At 37.4% G+C, this 24,682-nt stretch overlaps 1 protein-coding gene across 1 annotated transcript in view; it reads right to left on the bottom strand.

The window, feature by feature from the left end:
* COL11A1 (collagen type XI alpha 1 chain) overlaps positions 1-24,682 on the bottom strand; it is a 295,583-nt gene that overhangs the window by 66,211 nt on the left and 204,690 nt on the right. Inside the window, exons 38-44 of the mRNA XM_058177409.1 lie at positions 22,301-22,354; positions 18,246-18,353; positions 17,392-17,481; positions 15,494-15,547; positions 8,952-9,059; positions 4,360-4,467; positions 2,661-2,714 (exon numbers count right to left, since the gene is read on the bottom strand). Coding sequence (XP_058033392.1) covers positions 2,661-2,714; positions 4,360-4,467; positions 8,952-9,059; positions 15,494-15,547; positions 17,392-17,481; positions 18,246-18,353; positions 22,301-22,354 — 576 coding nt within the window. The remainder of the gene's footprint in view (positions 1-2,660; positions 2,715-4,359; positions 4,468-8,951; positions 9,060-15,493; positions 15,548-17,391; positions 17,482-18,245; positions 18,354-22,300; positions 22,355-24,682) is intronic.

The following is a 24,682-nucleotide window of genomic DNA, read 5'->3' as shown; positions in this document are numbered from 1 at the left end:
ATCATCAGCCAGACGAACACAATTAGTACCATATTTATCAGAAAATAAGCCCTAATGCATCTTTTGGAGCAAAAAACAATATACTGTAAGACCCAGTCTTATTTTTGAGGAAATATAGTATTTGCTATCAAATAGTCAAACTTGCATAAATAAAATGGAATTTTAAATGACAATAATTACTATTGTCATTTAAATAGTAAATTTGATAGAATATTACTATTCAGTAAATAAGCTGAATAATGTTTTATTTATTTAAAATAAGATTTTATTTTATGACTTGTACATTTCTTGAAAATAGTCCTTCCAGATTGACTTGTTTTTAAGAATGGTAAAACTAAACAAAAGACTTAAATTTAAACACATCAGAGCATCTTGCAATCATATTAAAATGTGCTCATATTTACATGATGTTTATTGAGCAATGACAGTTAAAATGACAATAATTTAGTAACAATTTCTGAAAATGAAAATGATCCATGTTAGGTAATATGACTGAGAACATCCAAAATTTGAGCATTGATACATATTCTGACATATTGTTTGTCAGAATCAACACATGGTTGACTAAAAGTACCAATGTAGAAAAATGCTAACATGAAAACTAAGAAAGAGTAATTACATAGCAGCACCTATAACCAAATGAAATTAGCTACCTGCAGTTTTTACTTTGATTGTAGCCTCCAGGTGAATTTTATTTAAAATATTCTAGTAAATCTCCTCAAAGTAAAATTTGATTCCAAACTTTGTGAAACATAAATATAATACCTTTTCATATACTTCTGAAGTTTTATTTTATTAAAAAAAGTCTTTTAACTATTTTGCTAGAGATCAATAGAATACAGATTATGGCAAATGTATCTAAAAAGTTATATTGTTACTAACTTTTGCAATATTTTTCCAAATATGGAAAATACATACATTTCTTCTTCCATCTTAATACAGTAATGAATAATAAGCACATACGGAAAAGAGGAAAGCAAGGCAGGAAGATTAAACTTTATCATTTCTATAAGAAATAAATTGTAAGAAAATATTTTCAATCCACTCCCCACTATTTTAACATGTCACCAAGATGTCCAAGGTAACTGACAAACCTAAAAACATAATAAGATATGCTGTCACCTAATATTTCAACATTCTGCACTCATAGAAAACAAAGTGAAATACAGTGACAGCAGATACAATTATTATAAGAAAAAAAAAACAAATAATAAAGAGAAAAAAAGGAGCCTCATGTATAAATAACAGTAATTGGTTATGGCAATCAAAATGCCCTTCAAAAATAAATAAAAGTTTTCACAATCTGTTAAATGTCTAAAACAAAGTAAGTCAAGCTAAGAATTGGAAGAAAATTTAATGGAATCCTTTTCTCCTGGTAAGTAGAGTGCCACATACAGCATTTATGAGTGTGACAAGCAGCATCTTATTTCCTACTAAAATAGGAGAAATTGCAGATAATCTGGGGGAGAGATCCATCTACATAGCTCCAAAGTTCAGAAAGTCCAGCAATTATTGTTACTTCAACAGCAGGGAAAAGAACTAGCTTTATTTGAGAATCTGATCCACCACAAAGATCTCTTGGAGTAGTGGTAGCCCAGTGTCTCTGTAGATATAGATCAGGGGTGGGTTCTACTTACCTTTACTACTGGTTTGCATCGTGCCCATGCACGAGCGATTGCCCCACTCATGTGCACGCGCACTCTTCTGCATTCGCAGAAGAGTTTTGATGATATTTGGGTCAATGGGCGGAGCCTCCCGCCAGTTTTACTACCGGTTCTATAGAACTGGTCCAAACCGGGGGCCACCCACCACTGATGTAGATATAAGAATGATGTTGAAACTCTAGAAAAAGTGAAGAGGAGAGCAACCAGGATGATTAGGGGACTGGAGAATAAAACATATGAAGAACGGTTACATGACCTGGGCATTGCTAGTCTAGTGAAGAGAAGGACCAGGGGAGACATGATAGCTGTCTTCCAATACTTGAGGGGCTGCCAGAGAGAGGAGGGGGTCAAGATGTTTTCCAAAGCACCTGAAGGCCAGACAACGAAAAATGGATGGAAACTAACCAAGGAGAGATTCAACCTAGAAATGAGGAGGAACTTTCTGACAGTGAGAACGATCAACCAATGGAATAGTTTGCCTTCAGAAGTTGTGGGAGCTTCATCACTTGAGACTTTCAAGAAAATATTGGACTGCCATTTGTTAGAAATGGTATAGGGTCTCCTGCTTGAGCAGGGGGTTGAACTAGATGACCTAATAGGTCCCTTCCAACTCTGTTATAGATATAGTATCTGAAATAGATACTTTCTTTGGAGGTTTTCCAGGCTTAGGAAGATGTGTAACCACAAAAGAGTTGGGTTATAGGGAAAAAGAAGCTTTGATCTGTCAAGGACAGGGCTAAAAGACACAAGTTGGATCGCATTGAAGAAATATAATGATAATCAAAAACCATTATCAAGGAATATGAAGCCCCTTCTTTATTTTATTAATTAGAAATGTGAATCTTTCTGCAAAAAATAGATATTTTTCCTGTTCGTCGAGAGTACTGATTTTTGATTAAAAAAAAAATCATGCATTTCTTTATTGCCAAGCAATAAAAAAGCAATATAGTAAAGGCAGTGGCCAGAGTGGGGGGAGGGGAATAGAAAAACACTTACATTTTCTCCTTTGTCACCTTTACTCCCTTTTTGACCTGGTTCTCCAATTTCACCCTGTAATCAAAAGAAAGGTATTACATCTCTCTTTAAAGGGCCCGTTTCTTTGTTAACAGTAGTCAATACTGAACTACCTTCAAATGTCACCATATTATTCTCTCTGCCTTTGAGTGGCAGCCTGAGGAGGGCAATTTTGGGTTGATCAATCACATTTTGGTACGAGAGATTTGGCGACATATTGCCCACTAAAGCTCAAAGTGCAGCGTTCTTGCGATAAAATTTACTTTAACTCAATTTTATAATAAGGAAACTGCTACCTTTGTTTTACCCTCACGCCTCCTTCAATATAAAGTTACTATAATTGTGATTGACCAAAGGACAGCTGCTTTCTTCTGTGTGTAAGGTGTTCATGATCATCATATAAAAATATTATTAAGTTTGCATTCAGATGTTCCTCTCTCAAGATAGAAAAAAGCCTTGCCCTGTACACATAATTCCCTCGCTAAGGTGTGAATAAGTGAAAAAGTTAGCAACTAAAAATAGATTTCCATTTCATCTCAAATGACCAGCTTTGAAACATACTAAGATTTATTAACCGTACTTCGAAGTTGGCTGGTTTGTTTCAAACCTTGAAGCTACTTTTTCCTCATTTTTTATTAAATCAGAAATGATAGTTCATTAAAAAGTAGTGTGCACCATTTTGGGGCATATTGAGAAGGTAAGCACATGGGTAAATGAGAAATATAACTTCCATTTTATCAATCTGAGGCCCATACCACTGGCATTACCATCCTCCTCAAATATAAGCAATCTTTTCACCTCCACTATGTGGTGCTTGCTCCCATCCCTTAAATTAATCAGCTTTCTGTTTAGCTGGCCAATGGGGAAACATAGACAATATTATCAAATTGGCTCCCTGTTCTTGCTTTGTATTTGTATTTTTTCACCAGAAACATGCATTTTGTAAAACCCCACATGGCCTTCACTTAGCGGAAGTGGAAAAGCCATTCCTCAGTATATTCATGGAGAATAGAGAGACAGTGGAGTGGATGGGGGAACAAGGTTTAATCTGGAAAAAAGAAGAAAAATACCAATATCCAGGAGATCTTGCTGGTAAGAAACCACCTATCTTGCAACATTAGTGGAAAGTTTGCAAATCTGTCTTCAATATGTTTCCTCTGCAGTAGGAGCTAAACCAATAGATCATTCACTGAACTTCTAAAGCTGCACAGAAACCATTCAAGATGTAGTGACAACAGCGGAAAGTGCCATGTATCTGCCAACCCCCATATATGGAAGGGGCCTGAAACATAATGTCTGGATAGTAATATAATTACGTTTTCATCTATGTAACTTCCTATTTTATTCATAGGCAAACTTCCTATTACTGGAAGTTTGCCCATGAATAAAGAAATAGCTGCTAAAGTATATGCATTGTGAAAGTTGCAGATAGGAAGGACTATCCAGCTGGACTTCCTCTTAGTCTTTCCAAAACAACCGAAAAGAATATTAATAAGGCAGAAATACATGAGAAAGGGAACAGCTGTCAGGAATTATATTCTGCAACCAAGGTTAAATTATCTTCTCCCATGCATCATCTCTCCATGTTTAGCTTTGGTGCAATCAGACTTTTAGAAGGCACCAGTTCAAGGAAGTTGTTGTAGTAAACGTCAAAAGAAACACAGAAAGATAATCAACTGACCTTGTCACCATCTTCTCCAGGAGAACCAGCTGGTCCTGCAGGGCCAGGAAGACCCACCGGTCCCTGTATTCCATCACGTCCGGCTGGTCCCTGAGGACCTTTTTCACCCTGTTTCCAATAAGAAGCCATCGTTCATATTATTGGTGATAAATAATTGGCAGTTCTAAAAGATGAAAGGTTTATAAGATCTTAGTGCTTAGCTCAGAACTATAAATTCTCACTTACGTTGTTAAAATGGTTTAATATTTTTACATATAATTTAATAACGGTTAATTTCTAATCAAAGTTATGCCGAGCATTAATTTGATTTATTTTGGTACTTCTATTGTTCATTTGTAAATGAACACCAATTTTTTCACCAATTTCACCAATTTTTCACCAATATTTTTTTTTTGCTTTTCCTTTTGCCTCCTTTTTTTTAATCACTAGTATTTTTTTTTTTTAAAATGTAGCGCATTATGCAGAATTAAAGGAAATAATGCATCAGCAGAACATGTTAATATTCTGAATGTCACAGGAATCTGGTGAACGAAGGTCTGAATGGAGTCCTGTCATCAGCAGCCTTGTCAAGCTGACTTATTCTCAGATATTTCTCCCAATCAGGTTTATACCAAAATCCCGGTTTGAATCCATTGTGAAATGTCTTTAAGGATTGGTTGAGAATAGTACTATGCTCCCCGGAGTAGGTAAAACAAACGTGTTCAGAAATCAGTGCTATCTAGTTCAATATATTCATCATTTACTTTTTAAGAGTAAAGTCTAAATCACAAAGAAGAGGAGGGTTGAACTATTTTCCAAAGCATCAAAAGGCAAGACCAAAATAAATAAATAAAAAATGGATGGAAACTAACCAAGGAGAGAAGCAACCTAGAACTAAGAAGAAATTTCCTAAAGGTGAGAGCAATTAACCAGTGGAACGGCTTGCCTTCAGAAGTTGTGGGTGTCCCATCTCTGGAGGCTTTTAAGAAGAGACCAGACAGCCCCTTCACTGAAATGGTATAGCGTCTTCTGCTCAAGCAGTGGGTTGGGCTAGAACAGGGGTCTCCAACCTTGGCAACTTTAAGAGTTGTGGACTTCAACTCCCAGAATACCTCAGCCAGGAAAGTTGGAGTTGAAGTCCACAAGTCTTAAAGTTGTCAAGGTTGGAGACCCTTGGGCTAGAAGACCTCTAAGGTCTCTTCCAACTCTGTTATTCTATGATCCTATAAATGGTCTCTTGGACTGTAGTAATATTTAGGGGCTGGTGAAGTGACAGTTTTCTGGATGGAGGAGAAATGCACAATAGGCATTATTATTATTATTGTTATTGTTATTATTTTATTTGGTGCTGTAGAGAGGAATATCACAAAAATATTTTAATGATGCTTCAGTAGGGATTCCTTTTAAAGTTGAAGACTATTTCATGCCTTATTACATGGGGTATGTTATCCTTAACCCTAACTCTTGTGAGTGGAATATAACTCTCTGTTCAATCCTACAAAGCTTGAGTAAATAAATCCCACAAAGCTTGAGTAAAGCCAATCCCTTGAAAATGAGCTTTTTTTAAAAAAACAACAACCCTATGAAGAATCTCTCTACTGTTCCAGAAAGGGATTCATTCCACAAAGGAAGGTGGAGGCAAAGGGATGTATTCAGGACCACTCTAACTGAAATCTTAATTTAAAAGATTTACACAATAAAAGCATGTCAGCCAAGTGCCAAAATACTGTGAGTTAAAGTATCCAAGGGAGTGTATATAAAAGACAGGATGCACAATTGAAAATTCCTGTTGCCCCTTCAACTGCTGACTGTTTCTCTGAGGCTGGGAAACAACCCCCCCACCCAAAAAAAAAAAGAGCTAACAATAAATATCTTAAAGGAAGAATAGGAGTGTGTAGGAGAAATTCTAATCTGAATGTATTTGGTAGATTTTGTACTTCTACTTGCTTGATTGATTATAGTTGTCCTAGTTGAATATGTGAGTGGCAAAGAACAGAATTTAAAATTGTTGATTGGTTGCAATGAGAAACATATCTCCAGGTTTCCTCAGCTTTGTTCTTTAAGCCTTCCACAAGCTTTTATCCCTGGATCTATTTTAGCAAGTTCAGCGACAGCGTTCAGATTTTCCCTCCTTGTTCATTCAGTCATGATAAGGACTCATACATATGAATTTCAGAAATCAGGATGTCATGCCGCAAAAGAGTTTAAATCGCTCGGTAAGCATTGTCTGCATTTCAGAATTTCAATACATCTTTATGATACATGCATTATAAATAACAGGCCAGGAAACAGAAATAAGAATACAAATAACATGGCTTCCTAAAGATTACAGACAAAAATCAAATTGAAAATATATGAAAGAATAAAGAAAAAAACCCTAACCAAACCAAAAAACAAAACAAAACCCTGAATACCTTTTTTTCCCAATTTTATAGCTAATGGTATAAATGTTACCCAAATAAAGCAGGTAATTCAATGTCAGTAAGAGAGGAAAGGGCATGAAATGGAATATTCTCAAATAAAGCACAGCTGCCTGGAAGACTGAACAGCAGCACTGCAACGTATTGTGGCAGGATCCATTTATATGTAGAAATAGAGACAATGCATTTATTTAAGAAACAAGGAATCGTTCTTGAATTAAATGTGAAGAATTAAGCAGTATTAAATAAAGCCATGCTAACTTCCCAAGGTATCTCATTAATTTAAGCTCTATTGACCTTTTTTGAATTCCAAGCTCTCTTCCTCCACTGATATGGGGCTATTGACATAATCTCCTATAGTTTTTCACTGTACTGAATTCAAATATTTGCAGTCATGAGTCACGGTCCTGACTCATAGAATCCTACCATTTTTTTTTTAAGTCAAGACTATGCTGCTATTTAGTTCTCAGCCAATCATACAAGACTAAGGATATAACTATATTCTGTATGAAATTAGTAGTGAAGGATAATAATTTCTCCCAATTACATCAACCCGTCCCACCCGGTCAGGCAGGGAGGGCATGCTGTGTATTTCATCAAAGAATTATGACTGACAGGATCTAGGAAGATATCCTTCTCTGCCATTGACCTAGTCCTAGTCCTTTGGGACAGTTTACCCTCAGAGGTGAACCAAGCCCCTACTCTTAGGACTCTCCAGAAGAGCGTTAAGACTTTCTGGTTCTGCAGCGGGTTCTAAGAATGTTATTCAACCCCATGGATGGCTGGTGGGTTGAGGACATTCTCACTATTTTATTAACCTATTATCTTTGTTAATTTCTTAAGTATGACTTTTTACATTTTACTTGTATATTTTAACCTTGCTTTAACCCTGTTTTTAATCACATTATGCATGTCCCTTATAGTCCTTTTAGGAATGGGGTGAGGTCAATAGTAGATAGTTTTTGGTTAAAGCTTTTGGGATTATGAGAAGAGACCACAGAGTCAGGTAATGTGTTCAAAGCACTGATAACTCTGTTACAGAAGTCATATTTTCTGCAAACTAGATTGAAGCGGTTTAATCTAGATAAATAGAATAGAATAGAATAGAATAGAATAGAATTTTTATTGGCCAAGTGTGATTGGACACACAAGGAATTCGTCTTGGTGCATATGCTCTCATAAAAGAAAAGATACGTTCATCAAGGTACAAATATAAATAGTTCAAAGAAAGGTGTAATGTGATAATATTTGTACCTATTGGAATTTTTGACAAATGGACCGAAGCAAAAATGTCATTTGATTTGAGGGGATTTTTTGGACAAACATGTATCAGAAAAATTGGAAGTTTTTTTCATAAATGAGATTCAAACAGTTCAGAAGTTGTTTAAGTGGTACGATCTGCATCAGAAAAGTAGATTTTTCTGTAATATTTTTACCACCAGTCAAATAAAATCATTTTTACATCCATGTATTACAACAGAATTTTATACATTTTTAAAACATACTGCCACTTTTCCTAAGCTATTCTATTCAGTAGTTTGAGTTTCCTTCATTTCAATGCTTGATGAGCCTCAGTTAATACATTTTACTGATAAGATATATTGGAATTTTCTGTAAGGACTAAAAAAAAAGATAACAGAAGTATGTAGTTTTTAATTTGTGGCATAATTTTAATTGTTACAATTAAGCACTCATCTTAATACTGACACTGAATTTATAATATAAGATTCCCATGAAGCACCTGTTATATTGAATTTCAAGAGTCTTTTTATCTGTCAATATACATTTTCACTTACAAGCTATACATAGTAGGAATAATTTTAATGAAATATGATAAGGAAGGAAAAAAATAAATGAGTGCATTAAAATAGAACAGGGCACTAAGTTTAAAACAAACCTACATTTTAACAAAATATTTTATAACCAAACACAGCCCTTATTGTGTTCATAATTATCGGTTCTGCTTAACCTCTTTCCCTGGGTTTTAAGGGTCTGATAAAGTGTACCAAACTGTCATAGAGTTTAATTAAATTTTTGTAGAACTCTGTTGTAAATACTGTAGAAAAGGAGTATGCCTGGCACATATGCAATAGAAAGGTGCTGGAGTGTGAAGAACTAACATTAGCAAATATGAAAGGTAATAAGTTTTGTAATATCATAGTCTTAACATGTGCTGTCTTCAGAATTACTTACCGGACCTCCTTTTTCTCCTGCAGGGCCTGGGGGACCTTGTGGTCCAGGACGTCCTGGTAAACCAATTGGCCCTGCTGAACCTGCTGGGCCACGTTCACCAGAAGAACCCTTGTATGTAAAGAAGAAGTAACAGCTTATTTTAGGACTGATGTGCTAAACATTCATTCATTCATTCATTCATTTATTCATTCATTCCTGCAAAGTGCCTAAATTTTGGGGACTTCCATGGCATAAGAAGAAGGAGCTGTCTTACATGAAATCATGAAACCTTTGAACCATACATCTTAGTGCTATCTTTTTTGATTGCTAAAATTCCTCAAGGGCATTCCTAAACATTTAACTTGACATCCTGCTAGACTGGAATAATTGGCATGGAATGGAATTCTGTAAAGGTTTTTATTTGTGGCAGTAAGTGCTTTGCATTTTAGGAAATCTTGACAGTCAAAAGCAAAATGATATCATATAGTAAAAAAATAAATGAAGACAAATACTACAAATATAGCCATCAGAATCACTACCATTTCAACATAATTTTCTTTAAAAAAAACACTTCTGGGAAATGAACATTTTTTTCTCGAGCCATAAAAAGCCACTGAATCCTGGTACTGATTTCATATCATTCAAGAAGCAATTATATTAGAATTTATCAGGCAGTGAATGGTTAGAATATCTTAGTATTACTTTCTACTTCCTACACAGGACCAGCTACATCTGCCACTCACAATTTTGTTACTGCAGAAGATGACACTCACATATCTCAAAACTATAGAAGAATTCTGAAAATGTTTGTTAGAATATAGGCCCACTAAAAAAAATTCCACCCTACCTCTATGAAGAATATGTTAAAAATATGAATACTTGGCCTTATAGACATCTGAATTCATTGAAAATCAATTACTATAATGAATGGGCACCCCCCCCCATTAACTCTAGAATCTGCTGCAGGTAAGAAAAACAAGCAAACTCCTGCAGCCCCAATTCATTCTCCACACAGCCTATAATCTCTACCCTTGTCTCCCTCAGAGAAATACTCAAAATATCTGCTTTCCCAGTAAAGCATGTCTGAATATGTGTAAACCAACTGAATGGCCACTATGAAAAAGCCAGCAATCACCTTAGAATTCTAGCCTCTAGGAGGAGAGGGGAAAGTTTATCCAAGCAAAACCAAAGGGAGTTCAGTTCTTTCTGTTTAAAAATCCCTTAGAGGTGAAAAAGAGAGATCCAGGGAAATTAAAGAGCTGATGAAAGACATGAACGGAAGAGAATGCTGAAAACAGTTCTCTAAAAGGGAAATCTTGGGAGTCAGGGATTAAAAGAACACCCAAGGGATCTGGTCTCTTCATGAAGAGAAGAGGTAGATCTTTCTGGTTTGGAGGTGGGGAGTTGGCCAGGTTCCATGGCATATGATGAAGGAAAAAGTTACATCCATTGTAAAGAGTTTCATGTTGGTTTCTTGGGGAATGGAGGTGAAGGATGGGAGTAAGAAACAAACTATGAATCTATTGATTCTTCTTGACTGCTCAGCAGTTTTTGATTTGCTGTGAGATATGAAAACCCAGGGACACTTTTTAATTACAAACTGTGTCCACGCTAGAAGCACCAACCACATCCCTTTTGGAAGAAAGAGACTTTAAAATTTCTGTGCACATTCTGGTAACCTCCGGGTTTTAACAAATGCCTGAAGGGCAACTTTAGAAATTTCAGATAATTCAGGACTTTCGAACCTGATTGGATGCTGAAAGAACTCAAGAAGATCCCTTTAGACTTGTGCTAAAAACATTGTTCTAGCTGCCCATTTATTGCTAGATGTAATATGAAGTACATTTAAAGCCTTACAGTATATAGCTGGGGTCCACAATACTCAAGAGAGCAATTATTTCTGAATGATTCTTCCTTCGGTCATTAAGACCGATTCCTTCGGTCACCGAAGAAGTTCACTGCAGTTGCTATGATGTGTCATGGATTTGTTTTTAAACTTGGAAGTTTAGAGCTTTCTCTATAGCACCTTAAATTACTGAAATGTGCTTCATGTTGTGTTCACAGGAGTTACCTACCAATATACTTACTACAAATAAGTCAATAATTATCGGTTTACCTATGAGAATATATGGTAATATTTTCCATAGTAAGTGCTCACATATAAGCCTACCGGTGGATAAGCACACCCTTTCTATTTTTAATTAATTAACCAATTTGGTTATTTTAATTAACCAAAAATGTACCTTCTGCAGATAAGCCAATTTTGAGGTTTTCTTCTTTCCTTTGGGGTTTTTATGAGTACTAGATTTATTTATTTGTTAGATTTATGTCCCACATTTTTGCTTAGGAGCTCAAAGTGGCATATGTAATACTATCTCTTTCTCTTTTTCTTCACATCAAAAAGCTTGTCAATTCAGAGAGTGAGTATGACCGGTCCAAGGCTACTTTCAGTGGCTGAAGGTAAAAATGAACCTGGGTCTCCCAATATCTTAACAACTATACCATACTGGTTTTCATTTTAGGTAGTCTTGATATTGCTTGATAAAGCAATACTGTCTTTAAAGTACAGTACAATTACATTTGTTTCCTGATTTGTTTTCTTTGACATAGCTGATTGCATGCTTAGAAAGATCAAATCAGAAACAAAACAAAGAATGAAGACCAATTTTAAATATTAACTTGGCACGATTCAAAAGCATATAAAAATATTAGTATTGCTTTGTTTTGATTGGGACTCCCAGAGAGCGAGAATTAAATTTCATAGCAATTACAGCCTTAGCCCATAGAGGTTAGCTTCTATGTTTTGTTAGCTATTCTGTTTTTGGTGGAAAATATGTATATGTTTAAGGCTTCAAAATCTGCAGAAAATATCCTAAACTTGAGGGGGGAAAGGGTTTGGGATTTATACTCTGATTTTTCTTTTGCATACTTCAGTGAAGTTCTGAGAGTCTGCTAATACAGAATCACAAAACCATAATGTATATCAATGTTTTTTAAAGGAATCCCCTCACAGATTTCTGGAAAATCAAAACTATGGGCCACATTTTGAAGATATTTTCAAAAATTTAAAACAATGTCATGCTTTACATTATTACTTTTATTTGCAGAAAAAAAATCGTGAAGATTATTGTATTTGTGTTAATATATTATAGGCTTAATGTCTTTATTTTGACATGATTCAGTAAATAGTTTTAAATAGTTTTCAAATATGTCAATTTAAATTTTTAATAGAATAACTATCAATAAATAACCCAGATAAACACAAGCTATTGGGGGGAGGCTCTGATTTTTCTTGGGGGGTGGGGGGGGCTCTGATATTTTTAAAAGTCAGAAGAGATCCTTAGAGCAAAAAGATTAAGGAACATTGGGCTATATTAAGGAACAGTTATACACTTATACATTATATTTATCTGTAACTCTATTTCCTGTATGTATATGCAAGTATATAAAATCACATATATAAGAGGACGTGCAACTTTGCTAATTCACATGCATATTAAAAGTGATACAATCCAGCCTGGGTTAAATCATATTCTGACCTAACAGTCAGCAGAATATGGAAAGATAGAAAACCAAGGAATTTCTATTGTCATAATAAGGAAAGTTGTCATCAAGATTTAAGCTGCACTTCTCTTCAGATATTTCATTTCTGAGCTAATCCTCCATGCAGGAATGAATAGCAACTGGAATAGTTGGTTGTTTTCCTGCCACTATCCTTTTTTTTAACAATTTGTTTCTCATTCCCACCCTTGCTGGCTGGGGAAACCAGAGAAAGTTTGAAGGGGAAATCCTCACCTCACCCTGCGTTTGACTAACTACAGAAAGGGTGAACAAAACTTTTTGAAGAATCTACATCTCAGTCAAGCTGAGGCAGGTGTTTACAAGGCAATTGGTCAACTCCAATGTTATTAAGGAACCTTGGTGGCGTAGTGGTTAGAATGCAGCACCCGCAGGCTACTTCTGTTGACTGCCAGCTGCCTGCAGTTTGGCAGTTCGAGTCTCACTGGCTTAAAGTTGACTCAGCCTTCCATCCTTCCGAGGTCAGTAAAATGAGGACCCAGATTGTTTGGGGCAATATGCTGGCTCTGTAAACTGCTTAAAGAGGCTACTGTAAAGCACTGTGAAGCGGTATATAAGTCTAAGTACTATTGCTAGACACCCAACACAAAGTTAAAGAGATAAAATGTACCCTCCCTGAAATTTCCAAGCAAGTCAATTTCCAACCTTGCTTGAGCTCACCCCTCCTCCAAGACTCCAACCATCATTCTCATCAATGGACCCCAACATGTTTCCTGTTCAAAACCATAATAAAACCCCTTTCTTTTTTCTCTATTGACTCTCAGGAGTCACGTGACTCCCTAGGAGCACCTAAAACTGGTTTAGGGCCAGCTGTTGCCTGCTACAAATATTCTTATATGAAGTGGTTTTAATACCAAACATCTATCCTCTGGAACCAAACTCACATGTGTTAAAACACTGAGTTTTGAACAAGCAAAAGGTAATCGTTAGTATCACATCCTATAACAGACAGCAGTGATGAAAGGGCTAGCCAAAACCATTGTTTTGACAAATAATGGTTATAATAGAGGTATGCCGATAAACGTTCGCTGCCAAACAGTGGATCGGCTTGCAAGGTTCAGTTCTACTCTCAAAGGGCCTGAAAAATTCCTGAAAATTTAACAAAAGGTTCTTGTAAGCTGGGAGGCATCAGCTCATGCACATTATTAAGATTCTTTTCAGTGATTGAAAATGCTAATCCAGGAAATCATTTTATGTATGAGAATAATAACACTACTTCCTGTAAAAAATGCATTCACTTTGAGTTCCAGTCCTGGCAATGCAGATCCAGAAAGGATCTGACTTTGGTTAGAGAGTCTTGCAGTTTTAACTAAAACAAAAAAAGGATACAAAACTCATGGATGTCAGGGGACACCACTGACAATCGTGTCATTCTTTCTGCATACAATGCCGGGATGGGAATATTCTCCAAGGAGCAGTCATGTGACCTAGATCCTTCAGAGTTCCACATAAATAACCTCATTTTCATCTCAAAAACAATTCTCAGAGGTTTCTGTATGTGAGGATTCTGTATCTGAGATTCTGTATTTGAACTTGCTTGTTTTCTTGCAGACATTTCATAACTAGGTAACATCATCAATGCTGGTGATGTTGATGTTACTAGCACTGATGATGTCACCTAGTTAGGGTAATGGAACATCTTTAAGAAAACGAGCAAGCTCAGAGAGCACCAAGGATCCCTCATTTCAACAAATACTCTCCTTTAATTCTGTATGTAATCCAAGGATACATTACACACTGCTTTAAATAAAAGGAAGATGCCTAAGCTGGCCAAGAAGAAAAGACAACTGCAAATGCTTCCCCTGAAATATATTCCTTATAGCAGGGTCTCCAACCTTGGTCCTTTTAAGACTTGTGGACTTCAACTCCCAGAGTCCCTCAGCCAGCAAAGCTGGCTGAGGAACTCTGAGAGTTGAAGTCCACAAGTCTTAAAGGGACCAAGGTTGGAGACCCCTGCCTTATAGCAAGGGACTCCAATCTTGGCAACTTTAAGACTGGTAGACTTCAACTCCCAGAATCTGGAAAGTAGGATTTCTGACTGGAATTGACACAGATCTACAATCTGAAAGTCTGGATTAGAACAATACAGCTGCTCTCTCGCTTTTTGTTTTTTTTTCATTTTGGAACAAAAAAAGGACAATTCAAGCAGATGCCTTCTGATAGCTGAATCACCAAATTTGTAATTTGGCCCTAATATTTGGAAAACAAAAGAATGCAGGAGAGAATTCTCTATCAGTCTCTTTAATAGACCTTATGCTTTTCAATTTCCTCCCACCAGAGGCAGATTTCCCTCCCTTTTTTTCTACCTTGGAAATATCAAGGAAAAGCAATTTGCCTCCTGCAGCTAACAGCAGGTTTGACAGAGGCCAACACGTTTAAGTTTAGACTTTCTTCTTCTTTTTATGGACTTGTTAGTTGCTGTAATTACTAGGAAACTGCTATTGACAAATATGAATGACACATGTTATCCATTTGTATAGTCTTTACAAGCATGTACAGGCACACATAGTATGAAAGAAATAAAAAGAGATGGTGCGTGTGTATATATATATATACACACACACACTATGGGTATATGTCTGTCTGTCTGTCTGTCTGTCTATCTCTCTATCTAGAATAGAATAGAATAGAATAGAATAGAATAGAATAGAATAGAATAGAATAGAATAGAATAGAATAGAATAGAATTTTATTGGCCAAGTGTGATTGGACACACAAGGAATTTGTCTTGGTGCATATGCTCTCAGTGTACATAAAAGAAAAGATACGTTCATCAAGGTACAACATTTACAACACAAATGATGGTCAGTATATCAATATAAATCATAAGGATTGCCAGCAACAAGTTATAGTCATACAGTCATAAATGGAAAGAGATTGGTGATGGTGATGTCTATCAACAGAGACAGACAGACAGAGACAGAGATAAATGAAATAAATGAAAAATGTCATTGTAACATAATCTGTGGACAAATCCTACTCACAATTGGACCAGGTGGGCCTTGAGGACCTTCACCGCCTTTCAGTCCTGCTGCACCCTATCAAAGTCAATTATTATTGTTATTATTATCTTGTTGTTGTTGTTGATGATGATATATATATCATAAGGCATTGCAACACATATTTTAAAACTTCTTTCTATTGCCATTAATTTTTTATGGGCTGATAATAAAATAAAATATAAAATAAAATAATTTATCTCTTTTAAGCCAATTCTTTTATTACTATTCAGCTTAATGTATAATCTATATCAGGGGTGAAATCCAGCAGGTTCTGACAGGTTCTGGAGAACCGGTAGCAGAAATTTTGAGTAGTTTGGAGAACCGGCAAATACCACCTCTGGCTGGCCCCAGAGTGGGGTGGGAATGGAGATTTTGCAGTATCCTTCCCCTGCCACGCCCACCAAGCCACACCTTGCTCACCAAGCCACGCCCACAAAACTGGTAGTAAAAAAAAATTGGATTTCACCACTGATCTATATTGCCTACCACCTGACAATGAAGTCTACAAATGTTTAACAGATAATGTTTTATAGCAGTGGTCAAGATAGGGACCCTCAGCTTGGGGCCTTCCTTGACCCATGTGCTTAAGAACCAGGTATCAGCAAATCTAATCACCATGGCATCAATGTTCCTTCCCCCTGGCAGGGGGAAGGAACATCTCTGCCCCCCCAGCAGGGGGGCAGAGATCGACCGCAAGGCGCCTCATGTGTGGGGTGCCACAGGGGTCGGTTCTCTTGCCTCTCCTGTTCAACATCGATATGAAGCCGTTGGGCAAGATCATCCGTGATTTGGGGGTGAGGTACCAGCTGTACGCTGATGATATTCAGCTGTACATTACCACCCCTAACCACCCCAATGAAGCTGTCAAAGTGTTGTCCCGGTGTCTGGAGGCCGTGCGGGTCTGGATGGGGAAGAACAGGCTTAAACTCAACCCCTCCAAGACTGAGTGGCTGTGGATGCCGGCATCCCGGTATAGTCAGCTGCAGCCGCTGCTGACTGTTGGGGGCGAGTCATTGGCCCCAATGGAGAGGGTCCGCAACTTAGGCATTCTCCTGGATGGACGGTTGTCCTTTGAAGAACATCTGACGACCGTCTCCAGGAGAGCTTTTTATCAGGTACGCCTGATCCGCCAGTTGCGCCCCTTTCTAGACCAGGATTCCCTATGCACGGTCACTCATGCCCTCGTCACTTCTCGCCTGGACTACTGCAACACTCTCTACATGGGGCTTCCCTTGAAGAGCACCCGGAGGCTCCAGCTGGTCCAGAATGTAGCTGCGCGGGTGATAGAGGGAGCTACTCGTGGCTCCCATATAACACCTCTCCTGCGCAAGCTGCATTGGCTGCCTGTGGTCTTCCAGGTGCAATTCAAGGTGTTGGTCACCACCTTTAAAGCGCTCTATGGCTCAGGACTGGGTTATTTACGGGACCGCTTGCTGCCACCGTTTGCCTCCCATCGACCTGTGTGCTCCCATAGGGAGGGCCTCCTCAGGGTGCCATCAGCCAAACAATGTCGGCTGGCAACCCCCAGGGGGAGAGCCTTCTCTGTGGGGGCACCTACCCTCTGGAATGAGCTTCCCCTAGGACTTTGACAGCTCCCTGACCTCCAGACCTTTCGCCGCGAGTTATTCTTCCGTGCAGGACTGGCATAAAACTATCAGTAATTTTAATTGGGTTTTTATGGTTTTAATGTGTATTTTAATTAATGGGCCAAATTGAATAGGTTTTTTAAACGGGTTTTTAACTGTATATTGTATGTTTTATTGTGTTTTACCTGGCTGTAAACCGCCCTGACTCCTTCGGAAGAAGGGCGGTATAGAAATTAAATTATTCTTATTCTTATTCTCTTGGTGATTAACTCATTAGGGCCCTTCTAGTTTTACCTGAGCTCCTGGCAAGCCTCTTTCTCCTGGGAAACCCCGCAGTCCTGCAGGCCCATCTTTCCCAGAAATGCCTTGAGGACCTGGATCACCCTAGGAAAATAGAACAAATAGTCTTTACTGAAAGTTGGCCATAAAGGCCCAGTTTTCAAAACAAAAAACAGGCAGTTCATCAACGAACCATCATATACATTGCAACTCAAAATCAACTTACAGGACAGAATTTATGATATTTTTAAATGTGCTTCTGAATCAGGAACGGGTTTTATAAGTAAACTTCATTAACGCAATCTCATTTTTATCACAACGGTAGTTACTATGTCATACTTCCTCTAGTTTATATTAAAACACAGCGAATCCTGTATGCAGCACCTCAAAATCCAAAGCATTAAGCTTCTCCTTTGAAGTTTTTGGAGAAAACTGTAGCACAATTAATTACATGACAACCAGATGATTACCTAGTCTTTCCGTTCAAAATCTTTGCTCTGTGAAAGTTCACGAGCTTGCTTTCTTTGAACTTTTGAGACTTTTACAATGTAGACCTTCCATCTTGTTAAATTAAGAGAGGATTGCATGTTATGGCAAGAGATACTTCACTTGTGCCAAAAAGCAATGCAATTTGTTTAGCAAGTCTCACTATGATCTTTATATTTGTCAACTGAAAAAAATAATGTGTAGGATCACCAAGCTGGAAAGGATTAGGGAAGCTGTTTATTTCAATTCATTGTTTAATGCAGAAATTGTAAGGGAAAAATGCAGCTACAAGTCCCAGGCAAATGACTTGATGGCCAAGTACCAAATGCATTCCATAAGTCACTGTATACGTTTCCCTGCGTTTCTGAAAAGTGAACATATACCTTAGCGCCTTCTTTCCCTCCAGCACCAGGAAGTCCTTGTTCACCTGGTGGCCCTGGAGGTCCAGGGTGACCTCTTTCACCAATTGGACCCGTCTCCCCAGTTGGACCCTAAATCCAAAAGCATGGCGTTAATTATTCCATAGTACAATACGCTATTCGTCACTTTAAAATAAAATATGTTTAATTAACTCCCATGTTCCAATGTTGAACTCCCAAGTTCAAATGTGGTTGAATCATCTGAGAATTAACCTCCCTCCAATATAATTGTATACTAGGGCAAGGTATTACCTTCTCCCTCTTCCAGAAGGATAAAAAATGGCTTCATCTATAGCTGGCCCTCAACTTACGACTTCAAATGAGCCCAAAATTTATGTTGTTAAGTGAGACATTTGTTAAGTGAGTGTTGCCCCATTTTACAACCTTTCTAGCCACAGTTGTTAAGTGAATCACTGCAGTTGTTAAGTTAGTAACATGGTTGTTAAGTGGATCTGGCTTCCCCATTGACTTTGCTTGGGACAAGGTCACAAAAGGTGATCTCATGACTGCTGGACATTGCAACTGTGATAAATATGAATCAGTTGCCAAGTATCTGAATTTTGATCATATAACCATGGGGAGGCTGCAATGGTTGTAAATGTGAAAAACGGTCATAAGTCACTTTTCTCAGTGCCCTTATAACTTTGAATAGTCACTAAAGAAACTGTTGTAAGTTGAGGACTACCTGTACAAAGGATCAGCAGATGAAGAATAGGAAAGGGAGAAATACAGGCAGTGTATAAAGTTAAAACAGCACTGAAAAAAAAGTGTCTAATGACCTTTTTTTCACACTTAAAACCACTGCAACATCCCCATGGTCACATGATCAAAATTAAGTTGTTTGGCAACTGACTTGCATTTTTTGACAGTTGCAGTGGTCACATGATCAACTTTTACAACAAGCAAAGTCAATGGGAAACCAGATTCACTTACTAACCGTGTTACTAACTCAACAGCTGCAGTGATTCACTTAAGAACTAAGGCAAGAAAGGTTGTACAATGGGGCCAAACTCAATTAAACAAATGTCTCACTTAGCAACAGCAATTTTGGGTTCCATTCTGGTTGTTAAATCGAGCAGTACCTGAATGTAGTCAGCTTTCTCTCTATCTCTTCCTTATGCTTACTTCTCTTAGAAGTGACACTACTGAGCTGTGAAGTCCTGAAGGGAGATAGATCTGCTTGCTTACCTTAGTCCTCATGTCTACACTATTCCTATTCACCAAAACCCCCACTAACATGGTAGATATGTCTTTTTGTGCAGCCAGCAAGGGTGCAACATGCTAGAATTGGCAAATAGAATATTGTTGCTAGTTGCAAAACAGAAACTTTGTGCAGATGGTGTTAGAGCAGTGATGGCGAACCGAATGCCCAAACTGGAACATGCACACTGGAGCACTAGGAACCCGAAGACCAGGTGGCCGGCATGCACAAATGCAACGGCCAGCTGGTCTTCAGATTTCCAGCACTCTGGCGCCTATGAAGATCAGCTGGCCAGTGCGTATGCGCGTGCCAGAAACCAGAAGAGCAGCTGGCAATGGCACCTGTGCCCACAGAGAGGGCACGCATGCCATAGGTTCAACATCACGGAATTAGAGGATAATTCCTATCAACTCTGAATACAGGCTATGTTTCTTTGAGATTATTAGATGTCCAATCTAATTATGAATATAAGTGAGTTAGCGCATATGGATGTACTGTTTCAATTGTCTTGGGGAAAGCAGGCAGTGTAGTCTAAGTACTCATGTAAACACTTGAGCTAAAAATGGATATCTTCCATGACCTGATTGACTTCCTTTGCTTACTTGTAGGTAGATTTCCTAAACATTGTGAGATAATCCAAATGTTCATAAGTATGCATTAGGGGGAAAAAAAAGAACTGAGGATTACCTCTTCTAAAGCATACTAAGAAGTCATTTTTTTCTTTATAAGGAAACCATTGATAGGAAACTTCAAAGGAAATTGAACCTAGTGCCTTGCCACAAGAATTTTAATTATTGTTATTGAAACGTTAAGCAGCCATCTGAAACATTAACACAGACTAATAATGATACAGCTGTCAATTTTTTCAAAAACAATGAATAATGACACATGTTTATGCCCCAAATTCGTTGTAAACATGGATGTGTGTAGCAAAATTCAGTTCGTAGATTGCTTCTGGTGACAGCAGGCACCCAGCTTAAAGAGCAAAAAAAGAATATAAAGCTTGACATGGAAAACAAATGTAGGGGATATTCAGGGATATTGGTATACAGCTGAGCTGAGACTTCATTTATCTTTACAAACACAAACAGCATGATCACACATTCCAAATTAAACAAAGCTTGTTCAATAAAAGAAGCAAGGAAAACAAAAAGATGATTCAGATAAAGTTTACACTTAGTAAGACGCCTGCTGTTTCACTTCAATGAAGTGTTGGGGGGGGGACCCCAAAACTGTATGGTGTTTCACTGTTTTTCCTGTATTTAAACTGTTCCTGTCATTAAAGTGGAGCAGAAAAAAAGTAGAAATATCTGGTTTCTAAAGCAGTGTTTCCAACCTGGAGCCTTTCAGAGTTGCTAAAACAATAGTTTCCAGAAACATGGATGAGCCCAGCCAGGACTCTTATAGCCCCAATATTGTTGGAGGACACCAGAAAGCATGGCTATTTTAAAAGATAAAATGGTTGGTATAACAAAGTTTCTGATTCTTAACAATACCCTAAATTTAAGATACAAATAATCTCCTGCGAATCTTCATTTTTCAGAAGCTCGTTTTGAGGAGACTTCACCCATTCCAGGATACTTTAACTCAGCTTTTTGGGGTTTCAATTGGTTTATTGGTTTTATTAATTTCAAACTCCACTGAAATTAGCTCACTTCTTTACAAAATGCTTCGATCTTCTAATTTTACTCTGGCAAAGGAATATCATGTTCGTTGACGGCTTACTATGAAGTAGAGCTGTGAATTTCCAGTACAAAATTATTCTCGATAATAATGGCTACGTCTCCAAATTTGATAAGACTGTTTTCAATCTATCTAATCTGAGTTTGATTGGCAGAGGCTCCTTTTCCCCTCTGTGATTCCAAAATCCTCCCGCCTAAGTATTGTATTTCCAGTGAAATCCTACAGGCTTTCTTGGAAAAAAGATCTTTACCGCTGTTAATTCACCCCAGAAATGAATTAACACCTTCGATATATTAAATTTTAAATATTTATTTCAGATGCCTCATTAGGGCTGTACAAAGCTGCTTTGCTTCACTGTGGTCACAGCGGATGCACAGTGAATATCACAATGCATGTATATATTCAGCCATTTGGGGACAGCTCAGTAGTCCTCACTTATCAACCATAATAGGGAGCAACAACTCCATCACTAAGCAGTGTGGTCATTAAGGACAATCTCACATGACCCCATTAACTTACAATGTCAATTCTAGCTGTGGCTGTGTTCTTTAAGACCAGGCAAATTCATATTGTATTTTAGAGATTCTGACGGTGGCAACCTGTTTACAGATTGTGAAGATCATAAACTGCCCTTGAGGTATACTTGGAAATGAAATATAGAGTTGCATAGCGGTAGAGTTAAACACTTTGTTCTTTTAGAGCTCATTCTAATTCTAACTGCCATATTTTCGACAAACAGCAGCTCATTCCAATAATAATTCCCAGATGTTTTCCCTGGATTATATGATAAGAACGCAAGAAATCCTCTAGAATAAATAGAGAGATAATTTCATCAAACTTTCTAAGCTTTTGTTTGACATTCCTTTGGCTTTTTTCTCATGAAAACTTCAACCTTCACTTGACATTTGTTTCCAACAAAACTAAAACAGGTAGACAATAACCTACAATGATTTGTTCAGCAATGGTTCAAAGTTGGTCCTGAACAAATAATAATATTTTTTTTTCCTCAGCATAATTTATGGCAGATTACTACTGCAGGGAGACCACAGCCGTGCACCACACCTTGACCTTCTTGAGAGAAAGTGGGTTACAAATTCAATCAATCAGTCATCAAGTTTAAATGACAACATTGTACCTGGGGTCCAACCACACCGCCAGGGCCAGGTGGGCCTGTTTTCCCTTGAAAACCCTGCAAAATAAAGCATAGGAAAGTTAGGCATACTTGGGAACATTTCAGATCAGTGTTAAAGAAGGGGTGGGAAATCAAGGGTTTCTACGAGGACTGGCATTTTCTGAGAATAAAGACTGCTATTTCAATTCAATTATTGCTGTGCCTCTTTAAATGTAAAATATTGAAGACTCTTTCAAAGAGCTATCATTTCCAATCATTCTGAGCGCAGCTCCTCCAGTGGAATGGTTCAAAGGAGCAGATAGTTTTCACAGACCGGATACTTTGTGAGAAAGCAATTACTGCAGATGCATAAATGACAGTCCTTCAAGTTCAACTCAGATACATGCGTTCAAAAGCCGTCAGGCCGGCACAGCTATACTGAATATTTAAGTGTTTAAAAAAGTACTGCAGTAAAGCAACAGTCATTTATTCCTCTCCAGGGGCCACTTATGAACAAATGTCTGGAAGAAGTAGCTTCTATATGTACTCCTGCAAGGGGTAAGGCTTTTACACTCATAGAACAAGTACCAGATTGTACAGGAGCTTCTATGTGTATAGGCTCCCTCTTGTATGGTGTATCACTTGACACTGGGAGAAGAAACTATTTATTTCATACAACATCTGTACAGCTCTACTCTGTGAAAATATTTAGATACTTAAATTCAGTCCATGAAAGGCAACTGATTACTTTAAAACCATGTTTCTTAAAGTATAGTTTGAATGTCTCCAGGGTTCCCTTAAGACTCTCCTCAGGGGTCCGCCCACAAAATGAAAATTATTTGCCAGCTACTTGATTATTTGAAGAAACTTGCAAACATTTACAATAATGTCACTCTTCTCATTATTAGCTTCTATTTGTTAAACTATAAGGTTTTCTTTATGAAAAAAATAGTTTATTTTTCCTAATGAATAATATTGTTAGTTTTACATGATTTCATAAATAAATATTCTACAGTTCAAAGTTCTTTTCAGGATGTGCATAATTTTTAAAAGTGGAAAGCGGTCCTGTCTAAGAAGAAATACGGACTTGCAGTAAAGACATGGAATTAATACCATAAAATAATTATTTAAAAAATCTACACATTTACTTTTTAAATCAATCAGTCATATGGTTCCAGGAAATCCCAGAAGAGACACTTTTCAAAGTCAAACTCTCCACCAATTACACCAGTTTTTTTTTTAAAAAAAAGATGAGACCATTTCCATAATAAGCATTTTAAAACAACAGAATGAAAACCTCCTTTCATCCCATCCAATTTTATCTTCAGCATGTACAAAATAAATAAATAAATCCATGGGGGGAAGGGGTGGGCAAGGGAGAGAATGAAAACTGCCCTGCCAAAATGCATAATGAAAAAAAGTGGATTTCTGAAAATCTACATGTTCCTACTTGAAACTTTCATTTCTTTTTTTTTTTAAAGAGATAAATGTGAAAATGAAGAAAGAGTGGTGTATATGTAATTATCCAGTCTGTATTTAGGTTGCTTTTTATAAAACAAACTAGGAAGTGTGATAAATATTTTCTGTATGAACAGATAAGGTTGCATGAAATTTCCTTTAAGAAAATTTCACACTTTTGCATTAAAACTCCTTCCATTATCTCTAAGAATGCTTAAATCTTTTATCAATTTAAGGTGTTCCAAATTTGCCTTGAACCGTTGCTCCAAGTAAAATCCAGGAGGAGCTATAATTCTGCGATACTTGATATAAATACTACTGGAAGTGCCACAGAAAGATAGATGTTTTCATACAGCACTGTGGTAAATCAACCATTTAAAGAAAGAGATCAACAATGCCAAAGAATGATAAATGTTTGGGGTTTTTTTTATTATTATTAAAGGAGAGGTGGGCAGAAAAAGATTTCCTAAAGTATTTTCTTCTAAATGACAAATCCTCTGTCTTGATCATTGTCCTATATATGGATTTGTAAATACTGTAACTGAACAATTCACCCCACATTATGAATGCCATGAACCAGCAATTTGCTTGCATTTTCTTCTGCATCTGCATAACGTTTCTATTCTAATTATCAGAATAACAGAGTTGGAAGGGACCTTGAAGGTCTTCTAGTACAACCCCCTGCTTGGGCAGGAAACCCTATACAGTTTCAGACAAATAGTTGTCCAGTCTCTTCTTAAAAGCCTCCAATGTTGGAGCACCCACAATTTCTGCAGACAAGTCATTCCACTTATTAATTCTTCTACCTGTCAGGAAATTTCTCCTTAGTTTTAGATTGGTTCTCTCCTTGATTAGTTTCTATCCATTGCTTCTTGTTCTGCCTTCGAGTGATTTGGACAATAGCTTGACTCTTCTTCTTTGTGGTAGTCCCTTAGATATTGGAATGCT

Source organism: Ahaetulla prasina, chromosome 3 (assembly GCF_028640845.1).
Source record: "Ahaetulla prasina isolate Xishuangbanna chromosome 3, ASM2864084v1, whole genome shotgun sequence".
Lineage (NCBI taxonomy): Eukaryota > Metazoa > Chordata > Lepidosauria > Squamata > Colubridae > Ahaetulla > Ahaetulla prasina.
Note: the sequence above shows the minus strand (reverse complement) of the source record. Positions and strands in the feature narration are given on the sequence as shown.